General features: G+C 32.4%; 1 protein-coding gene across 23 annotated transcripts; it reads left to right on the plus strand.

Moving 5' to 3' along the window:
• The first annotated feature begins 10,916 nt into the window (after positions 1-10,916).
• LOC149579521 (uncharacterized) lies at positions 10,917-14,507 on the plus strand. Of its 23 annotated transcripts, none has more exons than XM_089833508.1 (8): positions 10,921-11,195; positions 11,278-11,414; positions 11,504-11,663; positions 11,812-11,878; positions 11,971-12,110; positions 12,250-12,371; positions 12,654-13,119; positions 13,207-14,507. In XM_089833508.1, the coding sequence occupies exons 2-5, from the start codon at positions 11,370-11,372 to the stop codon at positions 11,975-11,977; spliced, it is 279 nt and encodes a 92-aa protein (XP_089689634.1). In that variant the 5' UTR covers positions 10,921-11,195; positions 11,278-11,369; the 3' UTR covers positions 11,978-12,110; positions 12,250-12,371; positions 12,654-13,119; positions 13,207-14,507. The 23 variants fall into 23 exon arrangements, 10 of the variants coding, with proteins under 10 accessions (XP_089689634.1, XP_089689624.1, XP_089689615.1 ...); XR_016365267.1 differs by having other exon boundaries at positions 10,924-11,195; positions 11,515-11,663; positions 12,223-12,371; XM_089833498.1 differs by having other exon boundaries at positions 12,223-12,371; positions 12,654-14,507.
• Positions 14,508-16,759: the final 2,252 nt, after the last annotated feature.

Below are 16,759 nucleotides of genomic sequence, written 5' to 3' on the forward strand. Positions count from 1 at the left end.
ACAAAACATATTGAGGTTCATATGCACTACATTCAAGAGCTGATTCATAAGCAAGTCATCACATTGCAGTATTGTCCTACCGAGCAGCAGGTAACCGACATCTTCGCCAAGCCCTTCATAGAGGTCAAGTATATTCATTTGAGAGATCTCTTGGGGGTGAGGGATTTTTCACCAGGAGGGGTCACTCCTCTTCTATATTGCACATATCTCTCATTTTAGGGGAGGGTTTTTTTCATAAGGTTTTCCCTCTTTCTCTATTTATAGAGGGATTTCATTGCATTTCAACATTGCATTTGTACTTGGGTTCCTAGCATGGCCTAATAGCTGGGACCCATTATGCATTTCATCATAGCTTTTCTGAGCTTAAGTGCATTCCCCTAAGTTGCACTTAATGGGGGGTGTAGTGTAAATAATTATTATTTAAACTTAACTTAAGTTTATTTAGGATAAATGTATTATTTTATTATTTCTTAGGTTAGACACCTAGGAGTTTGTGTACTCATATGAGTTGTCATGTTGACAACATAGGAGTAAGCAACTCTAATTTAACACATGGTGTCTACAAAACCGGAGTTTGCATAATCAATTGAGTTGTCATGTAGACAACACAATTGTTCACACTCTCAATTTAGCACATGGTGTCTACAACATAATTTTATGTGACACACCTTTGTAGGCTTATCCTCTCATCATTGCACTACCTCCTATGCTTAATGGAGGATAACCCATTCTTGGTGGACATGTGCTTAATTGTGAGGCTTATCATATTGCTAACTCCTAGACATTCCAGATGCATCATAGAGGCCTTTATATACATACACCTCTAGTGTACTATACAATGAATTGAATATAATATCGTTATTCTAATCATACTCTATTGGTCTTTTTGTGCTAATTATTGTGCTTCTTGGTCTTGGGTGAATTTTGCCCTAAGGCAAATTCTTACACATCATTTTTACACAAATCTCATATAGTAGATTGTTTATACAAAATGACTCCAACAACAACAGCTACGCAGTCACCAAGAATAGAGGGCATGATATTTTTATGGGAATTTGTGGGAGAAACAAATATATTTTTTATTTAGAAAAGTAAAAACCAAAGAAAAACTAATTAGATATGTAATTTTATAATACACAAAAAAGAAGAAGCAAAAAACTGAAACAAAAAAGATCTCCATCTCCAACAAAAATGCATGCATTGACCATGCATCTTCATTTCTTTGCTTTCTCTAGCTGAAATAATCCAATAAATTCAAATTGTATTGTAGGTAATGGTGACATACTATCATTGCATTTTGCTTCTTAAACATTGTACAAAGTGTAAATTGGTATTCACCAATGATTTCTTTAGTGAAGGAATCAACTACCCTAAATTACTAATACCAATTTTGGAGCTACACACTCAAGAGAACCAACTTTGTAGCTCTAAACCAAAGAGAAACAAATGTACTTCAACAAGATCTACAAGATCTAACCAGAGTTACATGCAATTTAAACCAAATTAGTATTATTTGAATGGCTAGGTTTAAGTAGCCAATGCCAAGAGGAATAAAAATGTGAGACCAACTGGATATGTGATAGTTTTCAACACATATAGATCATGGACATTACTGTTAATTGCTCTATTAGCCAACAAATCCCCAAATAATTTGGGCTGAACACGTAACCTCAAGCATACTTCTCAACTTCCAACGTAACGTGTCCTCAATTGGTGTAAAGCATTAAGGAGGGTCCACTATAATAGATTTTTCATAATAGAATATTATTTCTTTTCCTTTGCAGATGAAAGACAACAAAATAGAGCGGAGATTGAGTGACTTATGGTTAAAAACTGCGTGGAAAATATTTGGAAACCTTACTAAAAAAGGAGAGATAATGATCATGCTACAATTGTTCAACCAAAAACACCTTAGCGCACTTTAAAAACAGGGAACATAGAGATCCAATGAAATACAAAGTCAAGACTGAAAAAGAAAAACCTTCATGAAGAAGAAGAGTGAAACATGGGTAAGCATATTAAAAAAATTTAAAGCTTTTCTTCGCACACCCTATAAGTTCAAATCAAAGAAAAAGTTTTAGAGTGGTTTTTAGAGCTCATCTAGAATTGAACATGGAAAAAATTATTATGAAATTGTTCGACTTGCTCATATATGAATATGAATTTGAAATTGTAAATTATCAATACTTTTAAGCAATTCATTTGACACCTAAAAATTGTTGGAACATATCTTTGGATATCAGTGTCCCCGATCCTCTTCAATTTGCATTAGAAACAAAAGGAGCCAGAAACAAAAGAAAACATATGCACCATAAACAAACATCATGATTACCTTAGTAATTTGAAATCAATGCGTAGTTTTAAAAAAATAGATGCAAGCCAATCAATCTGACATCTCGTGCTGGCTCCAATCTATTATGTTGATGGACGGTGACCATTGCTGATGGGATTCAACCGCTAGTTGACTCTCCTCACTAGATTGGCATGATGCAGAGTTGATTTCATCCCTGCAACCCTGGAAAAAATAAGAACAAAATAGCCGCTATCTTCCCCAGAAATATATTAAACATGCAAACTCAATCAGGGTTAAAAACTATATTATAAATGTTCCAGAATGTTTTGGAAGGGAAGAACATATAGAGGACATTTTTTTGGGGGGTAAAAATTAGATGTTTCCAAAACTATGCATTTAATTGCATCTACCAACAATTGCTAGATTTTTTTTAATTTTAATAAAAAAAGCCAAAAGTTGAGAGTAATATTTGACTTTTATTTGAAAGTAATTATTGAAAACGATTGGACTTACTATTGTTCATTGTACTGGCCGATGAGGAATGAAATAAAAGATTTTTAATAAGTTCTATAATAATAATAATAGTAACTAGAAACATTATAAATGTACAAACATTTGCAAAAATTCTATGATATCACTGGTTGAAGACAAAAATAAATTAGCATTCAATGAATGCTATAGTATACCATCTCACAATGTCTATGAATATCTTCAAATTCTTTAATAAGAGATGATATAATAAATTTATTTAAAAATAAAATTAGCTCGGTAAATGATTGAAGCCTAGATTAATTATTGTTATTTATTATAATTAATAATTTATGTGTTAAGCGAATTCAAACCCAAAACCTCCCACATAAGAGGCTCACAAGTTACCATTGTGTTGTAGGCTCTTGCCTAATACTTCATATATTATTAAAAAGTAGTTATGTTTTTAATGTATTATAAAACAATGTCATTTTTTGCATTGTAGATATGGTTCATGTAAACATATGAAAATTAATTTATCTGCCAAAACTTTTAATTTATTGCATTTTTATATATTTGTTAAATATACTATGAGAAAGTGCATAATAACAATTTTACGTTAAGCTACTCTCAATGTCAATTTTTACATGGTAGATATGATTCATGTAAACATATGACAATTAATTTATCCGCAAAAACTTTTAATTTATTGCATATGTGTGTGTGTGTGTGTGTGTGTGTGTGTGTGTGTGTGTGTGTATACACACACTATGAGAAAATGCATAATAACCATTTTATGTTAAGCTACTCTTAATGTCATTTTTTTCATGGTAGATATGATTCATGTAAACATATAACAATTAATTTATTCACAATTTTTTTAAATTTATAAACATATAACGATTAATTTATCAGCAATTTTTTTTAATTTATTGGCTTTACATATATTTATTAAATATATTATGAGAAAATGCATAATAACCATTTTATGTTAAGCTACTTTTAATGTCATTTTTTTGCATGGTAGATATGGTTCATGTAAACATATGACATTTGTCCTCAAAAACTTTTAATTTATTGCATTTATATATATTTGTTAAATATACTATGAGAAAATACATAATAACCATTTTACTATTGCAATTGTAAATAAAACAAAAATTTCAAAAGTCAAATTTGTAGTTGAAGTGTATACGTCATACAATAACAATAAGTGACACTAGACTAGCACTTGCACCCAGAGGAGCAAGGGTACGCCGATAGTGTCAAAAAGTGCATGTCTAGATATAAGATGGTTCTTTTTGGATAACCTATAATCTTGTGTATCATTTTCTTCTCGATTTCCAGTGGTCCATTCTGTAACCAATACTTCATGTCATGAATTCTTCTCAAAACAACTTCTATCCATTCTAATGTGAATTTTATCCTTGAAGGTAGCTTCTCAAAAGCTTCTCTTATTTCATAATCTCCTACTTCTCCAATTTTTGCACATATAACAGCTTCTAATTCATTTGTCATTCTTATCTATACCATTAGTTTGTCTAGGTAGAAAAGATTTTTTCTATCACTTATTTGCAAAAATTATGAACATTCAGTACAAGAACAAGAAAGTTTGATGCAAGTTACAAATAATATTTTTTTACATGTGTTATTTGTTTCTTTGAAGGATAGATGGAATGTCACTTGAAAATAATTATTGAAACATTCGCCATAATTTTTAAGGTTTCTTTGACAATATCCATCCAATGTTATTATTAATATCAATTGATAACAATTTTCAAAGGTGAAGCATGTTTGAAATGCCTATAATTGTATCATTAAGTAGTTATAGATATTAAACATATATTTAAACATCCTTATAGAATTGGTCATATTTAATTTTATATTGTAATGTGGTCTACAACTTCTACTATATAGCAATCATAATAATTTTCATGTATATGGAGTCTTCAAACTATTAGGACATCCAAATTTGTAATATCTTTAGAAATTAAAATTAATTTTTTTTCATTATTTCAAAGAAAAATATTTTTAAAATTAAAATTGAAATTTCATTTTTTAAAATTATAACTTATTTACAAAGTATAAGTCATGTTTTGATTAAGTAAAAGCAAGTTTTAAAGGATCCAAATTTGTTTTACAAAAAGTCTAGCTAGAAACAGAGAGAGCAGTCAAGAGCAAACACGAAACAGACCTCCAAGTAGAACAAAGAAAAGGTCACAAAAAGATCTACTAAAAAAAACAACAAAGAACCAGCTAAGTATAAGTCATGTTTGACTATCACTTATAAATTGCAATTATAACTATTTCAAGATAAAAATGGAAATTTATATTCTCTTTATATTTTATGCTCCAATTGATCTATATAAAATGACTAAATTCTCTAAGTATGGAAGGATTTATTGGCTCCATCTTTTATACATATTGAAGCCTACTTCTAATTAGATTTTTTCCTCAATTTCATAAAATATTTTATTTAAAAATTGGGAAGAATAAATATTAAATGATTTTTTAAATATATTTTTAAAGTCTTTTTATTACAAATAAAGGATATACTCATGTGGTTTCTTGTTTTAGTATACATAATCTAATATAGAGCCTTTAAATAATTAAATATTAAATATTATTTACATTTCTCTTATATGTTTCACTTTGTTCAACTATTTCTCTTATATGTTTCACTTTGAACAAAAATGAATGTCTAATCAATATTAATTATCACAATTTGTTTTTCTTACAAGTTCAAATATGTAGTTAAATATTTTATGTTTCTTATTTTAAATATATTTATTAGTTTTACATTGATGTTTATTTTTGCCAATCATAAAATGTTATTTCTTTGAGTTTACACTACGTTTTACTAGCCACTATTTTACAATCTTGCTCTAATTTTTTTTATACCATTTTATAAATTGTTAAACTAATACTACCTCTCAAACTTACTAGATATTTTGGTAGTTTGAATTAAGTAATTGAATTGGTAGAAATCGGTAGTTCATTCATATAATATAATTTCTATTGTTATTTATTTATTTCTTAAAATAATATAATTATTAATATTTTTTAAATTCCCTTCAACTCTCTCTATCATTCTACCTTTACTTGTCCTTATAATAAATGCATTGTGTCTCTTTTGAATACTTTTCCATTATGATTTATTGTTTGTATTTCAAGATCACATTTATCATATCAATAATTTATCTAAAGTTTTCCTTATATTATTTTATCTAAACATTTATTTTATAATTATTTTATCTAAACAAATTGTGTGCATAAATTTATTATAATATTGTGTATTATTAATTTATCCTATAGAACTATTATATAAAAAATAAAACCCAAAATTGACATTATGCAAGCGTTATTATAATGGGCATATCAATTTTGGATGCTCACTAAAATAATCAATAATCAAACTTTCAATTTTCTATTTATTATGAAATATAATGAAAAAATAATTGATAAATAGAAGATATTTTGATTATGCAAATAAAAATTTAACATCATATTATAAAAGTTGATATATTTTTATATTATTTAGTATACAATATTAAATTTGTCCAACTTATTTTAAATACATAAACTAAAACACAATTCAAAACAAGTGTGAAAATATGGAAGTACAATTCGTTGCCAACACAAACAAGCTGGTTAAAAATGGAGAGCTCCAATTATCTTCCATACTGTAAATACAATATATGTAAGAGTGAAAATATCAGGCTCAACGGCTACCTATTTATGTCTCAATCTTGCTATAAACAAAAATATGTCTCATTCTTTGAATCTCCCTTTATATTGCAGCCAACAATTATACATTATGAATGGAAAAGTGACTTTTATAAGGATAATTAGTCAACACAGATTGATTTGAAGCAAGTTGTAAATGTCAATTCCAAATCATATGGAGCAAAGGTACTTTTTGCAAGTCAAAAATTTATACTCTACAACAATCCATTAAATGTAAAAAATGCTCGTTATTTTGGTTTAGGTTGCGGATCTTCCAAAATTGTAGCATCTAGTCCTTACAATATAAATGTTAAGGGGAAGTGTGATCTAAGTTACAATTCCATTATGGCATATGCTTATTTTTTGTCCCACGTGGTCCTATAATTTTATGTCATATGGTGGCACAAAAGGACTTCATAGCTCAAGACTAGTCTGATATTAAACAACTTTGATCACTGACACACTCAAATTTATCAGATTTCTATGATCCATTTGAATTGAATGCATGAACTTCTTTTGGCCTTGATTGTGTATGTATTTTTAGCATCAACATTCAGATCACACTCTGTCATCAAGATATAAGAACATTTTACATATCTTGCATACTCTTACAGACTAACTAATATTAGAAACATTCTAATATTTACAATAGATTACAAATAGATAACCATTAACTAATAATAGTAATAGTGCGCACTATTTACATCATCATTAATGTGCATTTATTTAATTTTTTATCAATATGAAAAAATATTTTTTTGTGTGAAAACATTGTCCAATACTGGGCAAACACAAAAAATCTACAATTAGAAACTTTACCCCTACTCAACTCCTCACCTTGTCCATGCCCCAACACCTACTTTACTAGATTCACACCTTGGACCCTCGAACTGTGTCTAGATTCATGGATAGGAACATTCTGGATTCGCCTAAGGTCCATGCTTGGACTTGTAGGTTCAAACTCACATGCACTTGGGGGGACCTTGTGCGGACCTAGGGGAATCCCATGTGGATCTGTGGACCCCCGAGGACCCATGACCCAAAAATGAAATTAAGTGGGCCCAAACTCACTTAAAATTTGTTAAAATAGCTTCTCTCTTTCACTTGTAATTTCAAATTAATTTTTGATGCTATTTTAAAACTACAACTTTTGATAAAAATTTTAAAATGCAATGACTCTACAATCAATCCACCTGTTCCTTGCATTCACACGAAAATCAAATTCATATGGTGTAAATATTCAGAAAACCTGATCAAGATTTTGCCCCTTACTATTGAAAATGATTTCCCAAGCGCTCTTCATTGTAATTGAAACTTTTAACCTTTTCTCCTTTTACTATCTCATGTGAAATCTAGCTCTCCACTATCTATGTTAAATTATTTCACTTCAAGTGAAATCATTCATTGTTACTTCTCATCAAAATTCATCTGTCATCTTTACTCACTTATGCTGTGTTTTGCATATTTTTCCCCTCATAATACACAAGAATCTCGAACCTTCATCTCTTCTGCACATTTCTTTATGGCATCAAGGTTTTCACATATTCTCCAAACTTGCATTTAATCTATCAAAACTCCTCTCCTCCCATCCATTTTAGTTTTTACCTCTTGCAGACACTTTGTTCTCTTCAATGCAATTTTCCCATGTCCTTCACAACTGGCAAAACCAATAAGAATTTATAATATGCACCAATACAAATTCTCTGTACTGAGATATGAAACAAACCATCACAAGACCATCTTTAATAGTTAATGTATGTATGCAGTGCCATAGAACACGACATTGGTGCAGTTTAATCTGCTGTCCCAATGGTGAAAATGGTGGCCATAATTTCATTTTCAAATTTTAATTTCAAAATTTGTCTGTCTATGAAGACAAGCAGTTTGATTTGAGTTTGATTTACAAATATTTCCAAGCCAAAAACTCTTCACAAGAATGATGCAAAAGTCATTGTGTACAGAAAGCACCATAGCCATCCTCCAATTTCAAGTATATCACCATTATTTGTAAATAAGTTTGCAAATGAATCACTGCATCTGACATCTTTTTGTGATCGATACTGTTAAAGAGTTTTCATTTATTTGTTTCCTTCAAATATGATCAAATCTTTTTGAAATAAAATTATAATGCCTTTTAGTTGTATTTCAAATTGGCTTTCATAAATAGCTATAATTGAATACATATATTATCACTGTACACTATTGAGCCTCATAGTTTATATGAGAAAATGGGAGTAACCCACCTATTAAATGCAAAAAGTATTTGAACATAAATAGCACAGGAGAATTCACATCTATATCAATTTTATTACTAGAGAAGTAAATATTGCTCAAATTAAAATCCTGTAGAGTGCATGTGATTTTACACAAGTTCGCATAGTAAACAAGGCATTCTCCTCTATATACTTTTACTTTTGAAATGAATATCCAAATGTGTGGCTCCCAAGAAAGGCTTTACAATCTCGTGAAGGAGAGTTCACCAGAGCATTAATCAAAGGGAAGATGTTTGGGCTACTTGGAAGGAATAGTCCTTTCACAAGTGATGGATGACTAGTGAAACAAAACTGAAATGCAGTGTTTGTATGTTCTCTTTTTCTTTGATCCCTATGACATTGCAAGGCCATTCCCCAAGGAGACATACAACATGAGAAGTACAAGAAATTGTAGTCACTAAATCTTCAGCTTAGTCCATTCATATCGAATATATGGGTGAGACTTAGGGTCCGTTTGGTTCCTAGAAGATGACAGGAATTGGCTTTTTCAAAACCTGGATTTGAAAATTTGTGCGTTTGTTTCAAAATTTGCAAAATGGAATTAGAATACGGGACTTCCAATTTTGCCTCAAAACCAGGTTTTCCAACTTCCTAGAAAAAGTAGGAATTGAAAATCAAAACCTAATTTTATTTTTTACGGAGTGTAAAAACAATAGATTGGACTACTTTTTGAAATTTGCCTTCAACTCCAAGCTTACGCATAAAAATGTGTCTTCACAGGCATCTTCCGAGTGAAACAAACGATTTCAGTAAAATCCCAAAAATTGGAATGAAGATATACAAAACCTTGATTTGGCTAAACCAAGGTTTGTAGAAATCAGGGTTTTTTTAATTCCACGAACCAAACGGACCCTTAAAGAATTGTGATTTGTCTCCTATGTCAGACTTAAATGTTTAGTGTCAATCTTGAACATATGAAATGTACACATTTGGCCCCAATACCTAAGGCGGCCAAGAAATAAAAGGGCAATTACATATACAATACATTAATCCATAAAAATCCTTCCAAAAGCAATTTGTGATTTTCAAGCAAGGAAAATTACAACTCTGTAATAATGAAAGAAAAAGAGAAAATCGCCAAACTTTAGCTAAATGGAGGTAAATGGTAATCCTGTAAAAATGTCAGCTCATAAGACAGCTTCGGTTTTCAAGATTCCACCTGCTATTCAAAATGACAATGGTGTCAAAGAAAAGGGGGGTGTTCATGCATGAGGAAATTCTAGTTGTTCTAAAGGCCATTGTTGTTTTGAAGAGAATGAATACTCGAGTATTAATTCGCCAACGAGGGCTGCCAAGAGGGCAAGAGAAGATGCAGTTCCAAACTCGATGGTTCTGCGCCATGGGAAACAAATAGGACATGCGAAGGAGTCAACACGCCCAAGAACAATCTGCAGGTTGTTCCCCTGTTATGACTATGCACAGTGAGACCACCAAAGGCAAGTGATGGTGCATGCAGAATTCCCACACTAACTGCAACACTAAGCTATCAACTCCTTTCTCGGTCTGAGGATATTTACAGAACGTGCAAGCAGCTGGAAACATATTAAATATTATTAACAACAAATGAGCTAGATTACAGGGATCTTATAAGATGTTTCAAATATGTAAATATCTCCAATATTGCACTAAATCAATTAGATTACAGGGATCTTATAGGATCATTTCAAATATGGAAATATCTCCAATATTGCGCTAAATCAATTAATATGGTCGGTTGAGATCAACAATATCTGAGCGAACCAATTAATACGATCGGTGGAGATCTCAAATATCAAAGATTTGAGTAAACCAGTTAGTATTGCTGGTGTGTAGTTTTCAGGGTATACAACTAATGGTAAATGGTGGTAAGTAGTTTTAACATACAAGTTTGTTTGAAATGCTCACATATAATAGCCTATCGACTAATGACACTTCGACTATAAAGTTTAAATCAATTCCTACATTGGCAGGAGCAAACTAGATACTCAACATCCTTGTTTTATTAGAATCAAAGAATTTTCTTTTTAACCATTTTAAATTATTCAACCTCACATTAACCAAATTTAAGAGTCACAGGATCCTTGTTCTAGTAGAAAGATGTGAAAGATGCGTGATGTGACAAAAGAGATGCCCACTAATTCTTGGCGCTCAACTGTCTAGCCCATTCACTTTATGGCCGCGATCAGATTCCCTCGTTGTTGCACGGAACAGTCAAATCCAGCCCTCAGGTGCCTACTACTCTATTTAGGGTATTATCCTACGCATTTTATCTCCTTCCCAACAAACCCTAATCTCTTTACTCTTCTCTTGACTCTCTTGCGTTGGGCAAGACTTGTTGCCCTGGGTTCGTTCACTGGAAATGAGATCGCAGAAATGGTGCAAGAAGTTATCCATCTTGACCACTTCATCTCCATCATTAATCACATCTTCAACTCATCGCCGCTAAAAATGACAGAGTAAGAAAAGCTACAAGTGTCCCTCTACTGTCAATTTTTGTTTGTTGGTGATAAATATCAACTCTGTTTTTTTTTTCAACAGGCCCAACAGAATAAGTTTGCACAGAAAATATATCATTATCCCACTGTTGAAAGAGAGAGGCTCGCTGAAGCAGTCGACTTCATTTATGACGGATGTTTTTAATATCTCGCACAAATAAAATCTCACAGGCTTTTTTGGTAAATCTTTATTGAAAATTTCAAATTTTGTAGGGTAAGAAGAAGATTTTCTTGTCAAAATGAGGGTTTTCAGATTTATTTGAACTTAGTGGCTATATAGGGGTTTCCAAGCTTCTGTGGATGATAAGGATCTGCAAAATCTTGAGTCTGAAATACGGAATACAGATCTCATTCTTGGGGTTGTGATTGGTGTTATGAACGACACTCCTCGCTTTCTTCCTCCGACGGAGGGTCTCAATTCTAAACCAGGTACTAATTTGAAATTATTTTTATGAAGTAATAGAGTTTAGTGGGCAATAAGTGGTCATTTGGGCTATTGCACTTTGCCTCTTCTTATTGTATGCAACGTCATATCTAAACTGTAGCGTGTGGGTTCTTTTTTGGGTGGAATTTTCAGTTGGGGAAGTGATTAAGCTTCTGAAAATGGATTCAACTGATGATCTAAAGAGACCTGTCATAATTTGGTATTGTGAAGGAACTGGGATTTTTTTTTTTGCAGTCTGTAGCCCTTGATATCTTTTAAGATTATATACCTTAAGGCCTACAAATACTGCAGGCTCTGAATTTCTTTGCAGTCACACAGCAAATATATCATTATGGCCTTGGTGAAAGAGAGAGGCTCGATGAAGCAGTTAACTTCATTTTTGACAGATGCTTTGAATGTCTCACACAATTGAAATCTCAGAGGCTTTATAGGTAAATCCTCATTGAAAATTTCAAATTTAGCAGGGTAAGCAGAGGAGTTTACTTATAAAAATAAGGATTTTTCAGTTCTATTTGAAGGTGTCATTTTTAAAAGGTTGTATAGGTTGTTTCAAGCTTCTGTTGATGCTAGGGATCTGCAAAAGCTTGAGTCAGAAACACGAAGTACAGATCTCATTCTTAGGGTTGTGATTGGTGTCTTAAAGAACACTCCTCGCTTTCTTCCCCTAACAGAAGAACATGATTCTAAACCAGGTACTCATTTTATAATTATTTTTCTAAAATAATAGAGTTTAGTGGGCTGTAAGCGGCCGTTTGGACTATTGCACTTCATTTCTGTTCTTATTGTATGTAGCGTCATATCTAAACTGTGGCATGTGGGTTTGTCTTGGGTGGAATTTTCAGTTGGGAGAAAAGTCTAAAAAATACAGCAATTAAGCTTCTGATATTTAATTAACCGATGATCTAAAAAGATCTCCCGTAATTTACTGTTTGCTGTCTTTTAGACTCTAACCTTTTGACCTGCTGTATTTGCAGACTCGATGTAGATGCGAACTGCTCCAACCACGATATCAAACACCTTCAGCAGCAGATGTTGGTTAGGACCAATTAAGAGAGGCTTTTACAAAAACAGCACTGGTCGTATATTCATGTTTGTTAACAATGCTCTCGCACAAAACATCTTTGTAGGCTTCTGACAACTGACTTGACCTGCCTTCCCGGGGGATGAGGAATTTTCTAACCACCAGAAAGCTTGATCATTGATCAGAGTGAACCTGTTTGCACAGACATATTTTGAAAGCGTAGGCAGTGCCAAGGCACGTGGGAAGTAATTGTGGAGAATATTGTCAATATGTGTTACGAGATTCCTTCACTTGTAGATCATGCTTTCTTGTGGTTAGAAGAATTCTCATAAGTTATGTTTGTCAATGAATTCCTCAAAGAATCTGTAGCAGGTGGTGGAGCCATATAATGCGGCATACAACTCATTAAGCCATTAGCAGTATGTTGGTATTCACTCTAGTGGCAATGATTTTTCATTTATTTGGGTTTTAACATCCATATGCTGCTAATCGTTTATTATTTGCAGGTATGCTTTTTTTCCACCCAATCCAACTATCTGAAAACTCAGACCACTCCAAAAACAACATAAATGTATGGAAAAATGATTACTCATCTCTGTATCATTTCTATACTGTTGGAATGTTGAATCGCTAAACTAAGAATTTTCAACTTCATACTACTTACTGAATACGGATTCGTAATAAGAATGACATGGTCGTTGCTTCTATAGATGTCTTACTAGTCAAGCTCAGATTTTGATAATATCTGGTTTATTAACTATGTAGCAGCTTGTTTAACTTAAAAAAGATTGTCTTTTCCATTCAGAAATAAGTTTTGTTGTTTTATAGTTGTTGCTTGATGCATCCATTTACAAATCTAACACATGATTAGTAAGAACGTATTCAAGGAAAACTGTATTGCAATACCAGTGTGTATATAGATGAGGCATCATTCTAGTTAGTTTTGGTGGTTTTCGACTTCTTTTTAGTGATTTGTGTTTCATATCTGTAGCCATTCGACATGAAATTGGGTTATATTTGTTAGAGTTAATGTTTCAACTAGTTAATAAATAATTGTTGTACATGTGGCAAACTTTGGTGAATCGCTGGCAACACAAGTTCAGTTTAGGTGAGTCAAAGATTTATAGTTTGAATTGTAGATGTGTTTGAGTTAGGTGTCCATAAATGTCAGTTAGCCGTCAAGTTTTAGTGTGTGTTGTCAATCTAATTAGCACTCATTTAGGAATGTTGTTGGGTCAACTATTGTTCAATAGAATAACAAGTTGAAAGCTCTTTCTTCTCTTCTTTTTTAGCTGTTCTATTTTTCCAATGTGGTATTAGAGCTATCTTCCTATTAAGTTCTCTCTGTTAGAAAAGTTGTTAAGAAGATGAAGCCAGGAGACCACCAAATGATTATGTTTTCATTGAAAAATTTGTTTGATTTTGAAGAGATCAACGCTTTTGAAAAAATAAGAAAAGATGTGGTTGAGGCTAGATGTATGCTTGAATAGTTTGAGGTGCTAGAGGATCGGAGAAGCTACACCTTTAAGAGGGTTATGAGGCATTCCATGTGGAGATGGCATGTCCAATAGTTCAGGGAGATGTCTGAAAGCTTGGCATCATACTTTTACGAGGGTTATGAGACATTTCATGTGAAGATGGTGTGTCCAATGGTGTACTATGAGAAAGTCTTACTCCGCTATGACATATTTTTGTAAGTATGGTTGCTACATAATGTTTCCTTTAGTTGTCACAATAAGTATTTTTGTTCCACATGTGCAACAATTATTTATTGACTAGTTGGAACATAATGTGGTTTCCTTTGGTATTTTTGTTGCAATTTTTATCCGGTGGTTCTTTTTTTCCCTACATTATTATGATTAATGGTGCCCATAAAATGTAATGTTCAGGTTTTTTTCTTTTGCAAAAGGGTTTTCCTTGATTTGCACAGAATGATGTTTGTGTTTGATGCTTGAACCATCGTTATTTCAAACTTTACTTGGTTTGGGTTTTTGTGAGAGCGGAAAATGAATGGACAACAACTTCTTCATACCAGAAATGGTCATCAAATGTATGTATAATTTCATATGTATAATTTCATCTTTATGAACCCCAACTCATTTGAGGGGTCTTCCACTCACATAGTTTTGCTCCAATCAAATGTGATGTCTAAGTTTGCAGTAAGTGGTGTAGTTGGACTAATGAGGCAAATGCTTCGAACATGTTTTGGCAAGCACCCACAAGGAATTGTATGGTTTATGGGCCTAAGGGGATTTGTGATGTTAGTGAAAATGTCAAAAATTTTGAATTTTATGAATTTTAAAAGTGTCTTAGAAAGTTTTAAACCTAGGTTTCCACATGCTTGTGATTCTTACGATTGGTTCGGGGTTTTGTTAGGAGTAGCCCCTTACAATACTCACCTCCAAAGAATAGGGGTCAGATTTCAGCTTGAAAGAATTGCCCCAAAAATTAAAATTAAAATTTGAAGTACATGATGAGAAGCTAAAAGCAGGAGAATCTCTCAGCTATGCATTGAAAGATACTCATAAAAAGTTAAAAAAAAATTGTTTCTATTACTCATTTGATAACGAAAAATGAGTTTGCCCCATTTCACATGTCCATAGACTAAATTCTCTTTTCCTGTCTAATTTATTTGTCTCGACCCCAGAAACACTCAATTATTTGATGTTATTGGCTTGGTAATACACTATGTGATACATATTACAAACACATTGGATTGGGAGCACTAGCTTATGTCAATTGCATTCGTTGCCATGTAGACTTTTACTAGCATCCACAAATTATAGGCTCTGAATGTTTGTTATTTCGCTAACAAATCCACTTTAGCTTATTCTCTTAACATCTCTCAAGAGAAGTCGGTCTTCAAATCTCAATTTGGTGGATTGAAGAGTTTGTTTGGGAGGCGTACATAAGAAAGAGTTTGTTTCCATAAGAGCACTCGGACTTACTTCTCTGGAGTCAAACAAGATTGGAGACTAGTCAATCTGGGAATTTGGTTTTGCTCAAATTTTCATGTTGGTGTGTAGCGATGTACTTGTTATTTTCTCGCATAGAGCCTTGTAATGCTTGCGAATCCTATGGGCTCATTCCTTAGGTTAATAACAAGCTTGTAATGAACTTGGACTCTCAAATACCAAACCTTCTGAAAGAATGCGATCAATGGCCACTGCGTTCTCCTAAACTGAGAATTTCCAACTCTAAGGTAAGAGTGCTTAATCTTAGGGCCATATCCTTACAATATCTGTCGGGCAGATATAGGCAATTCCACTACTTTATTCTTTAATAAATAATGTGGAAAATTTATCATTATGATACCTAGTAAAAAGAGCGATACCATGGAGTCTTCTATTTCCAATGGCAATAAATAAATTAGGGGAGTTTGCGTTCCTTTGCTCTTTAAAGTATGCTATTATTTCTTATACTTGCAGATAGGGATGATTGTTGGCTCTGCAAAAAACTGATCTCCTCATGTAGATGTATATAGCTATGATGAATTCATGGTAGGAAATTTGCTACCTAATCTATGTAGAATTCTTATAGAGATAATCAATTCTAATATGCAGGGAAGAGGAAGCTCTACTTTAAAATTCCATCATCCATTCAGATAGTTCAAATAAATTGTAAAAACTCCATATATAAACAACAGGGAGAAACACATGTTTAAAGTAGCAGCGCCTTCTTAATACTTCATATACAGGTTTCTTGTTTTCTCATATATTAGGTTTTGACTATAAGTTACTTGCAAACAATTATAAAGGTGGAATACCAATAGCATGGAGAAAATAATATATCTAAGTCGTTCACAAATAATACTAGTGATTTTGTGCCAAACACAGGAGAAACGAATCTGCTAGATTCAACATATCCACCATGAATGTCCTCTTAAAAAAGCAATTGTTAAGTTGGTTGAAAGAATGTTGATTTGATGTTGGTTAGCTTGCACAAAATTGGAAGTCAATCAAAAAATGTATAATTAACAAGTTTTATCAAAATGATTAATGGTTACTTATGAGTGATTATTCAAGTAGATTTGTGCTTAGCTGCACTTATCAACTATAT

Source organism: Cupressus sempervirens, chromosome 1 (assembly GCF_028749045.1).
Source record: "Cupressus sempervirens isolate cs-2001-9-10 chromosome 1, ASM2874904v1, whole genome shotgun sequence".
Lineage (NCBI taxonomy): Eukaryota > Viridiplantae > Streptophyta > Pinopsida > Cupressales > Cupressaceae > Cupressus > Cupressus sempervirens.

Excerpts from the sequence above, each read along its gene's own strand:
- LOC149579521 (XM_089833472.1), top strand. The coding sequence starts at position 11,370 with ATGTTTTTAATATCTCGCACAAATAAAATCTCACAGGCTTTTTTG. Across the intron at positions 11,415-11,503 it reads AAATCTCACAGGCTTTTTTG|TGGCTATATAGGGGTTTCCA; the intron begins GTAAATCTTTAT and ends ATTTGAACTTAG. Across the intron at positions 11,664-11,811 it reads GGGTCTCAATTCTAAACCAG|TTGGGGAAGTGATTAAGCTT; the intron begins GTACTAATTTGA and ends TGGAATTTTCAG.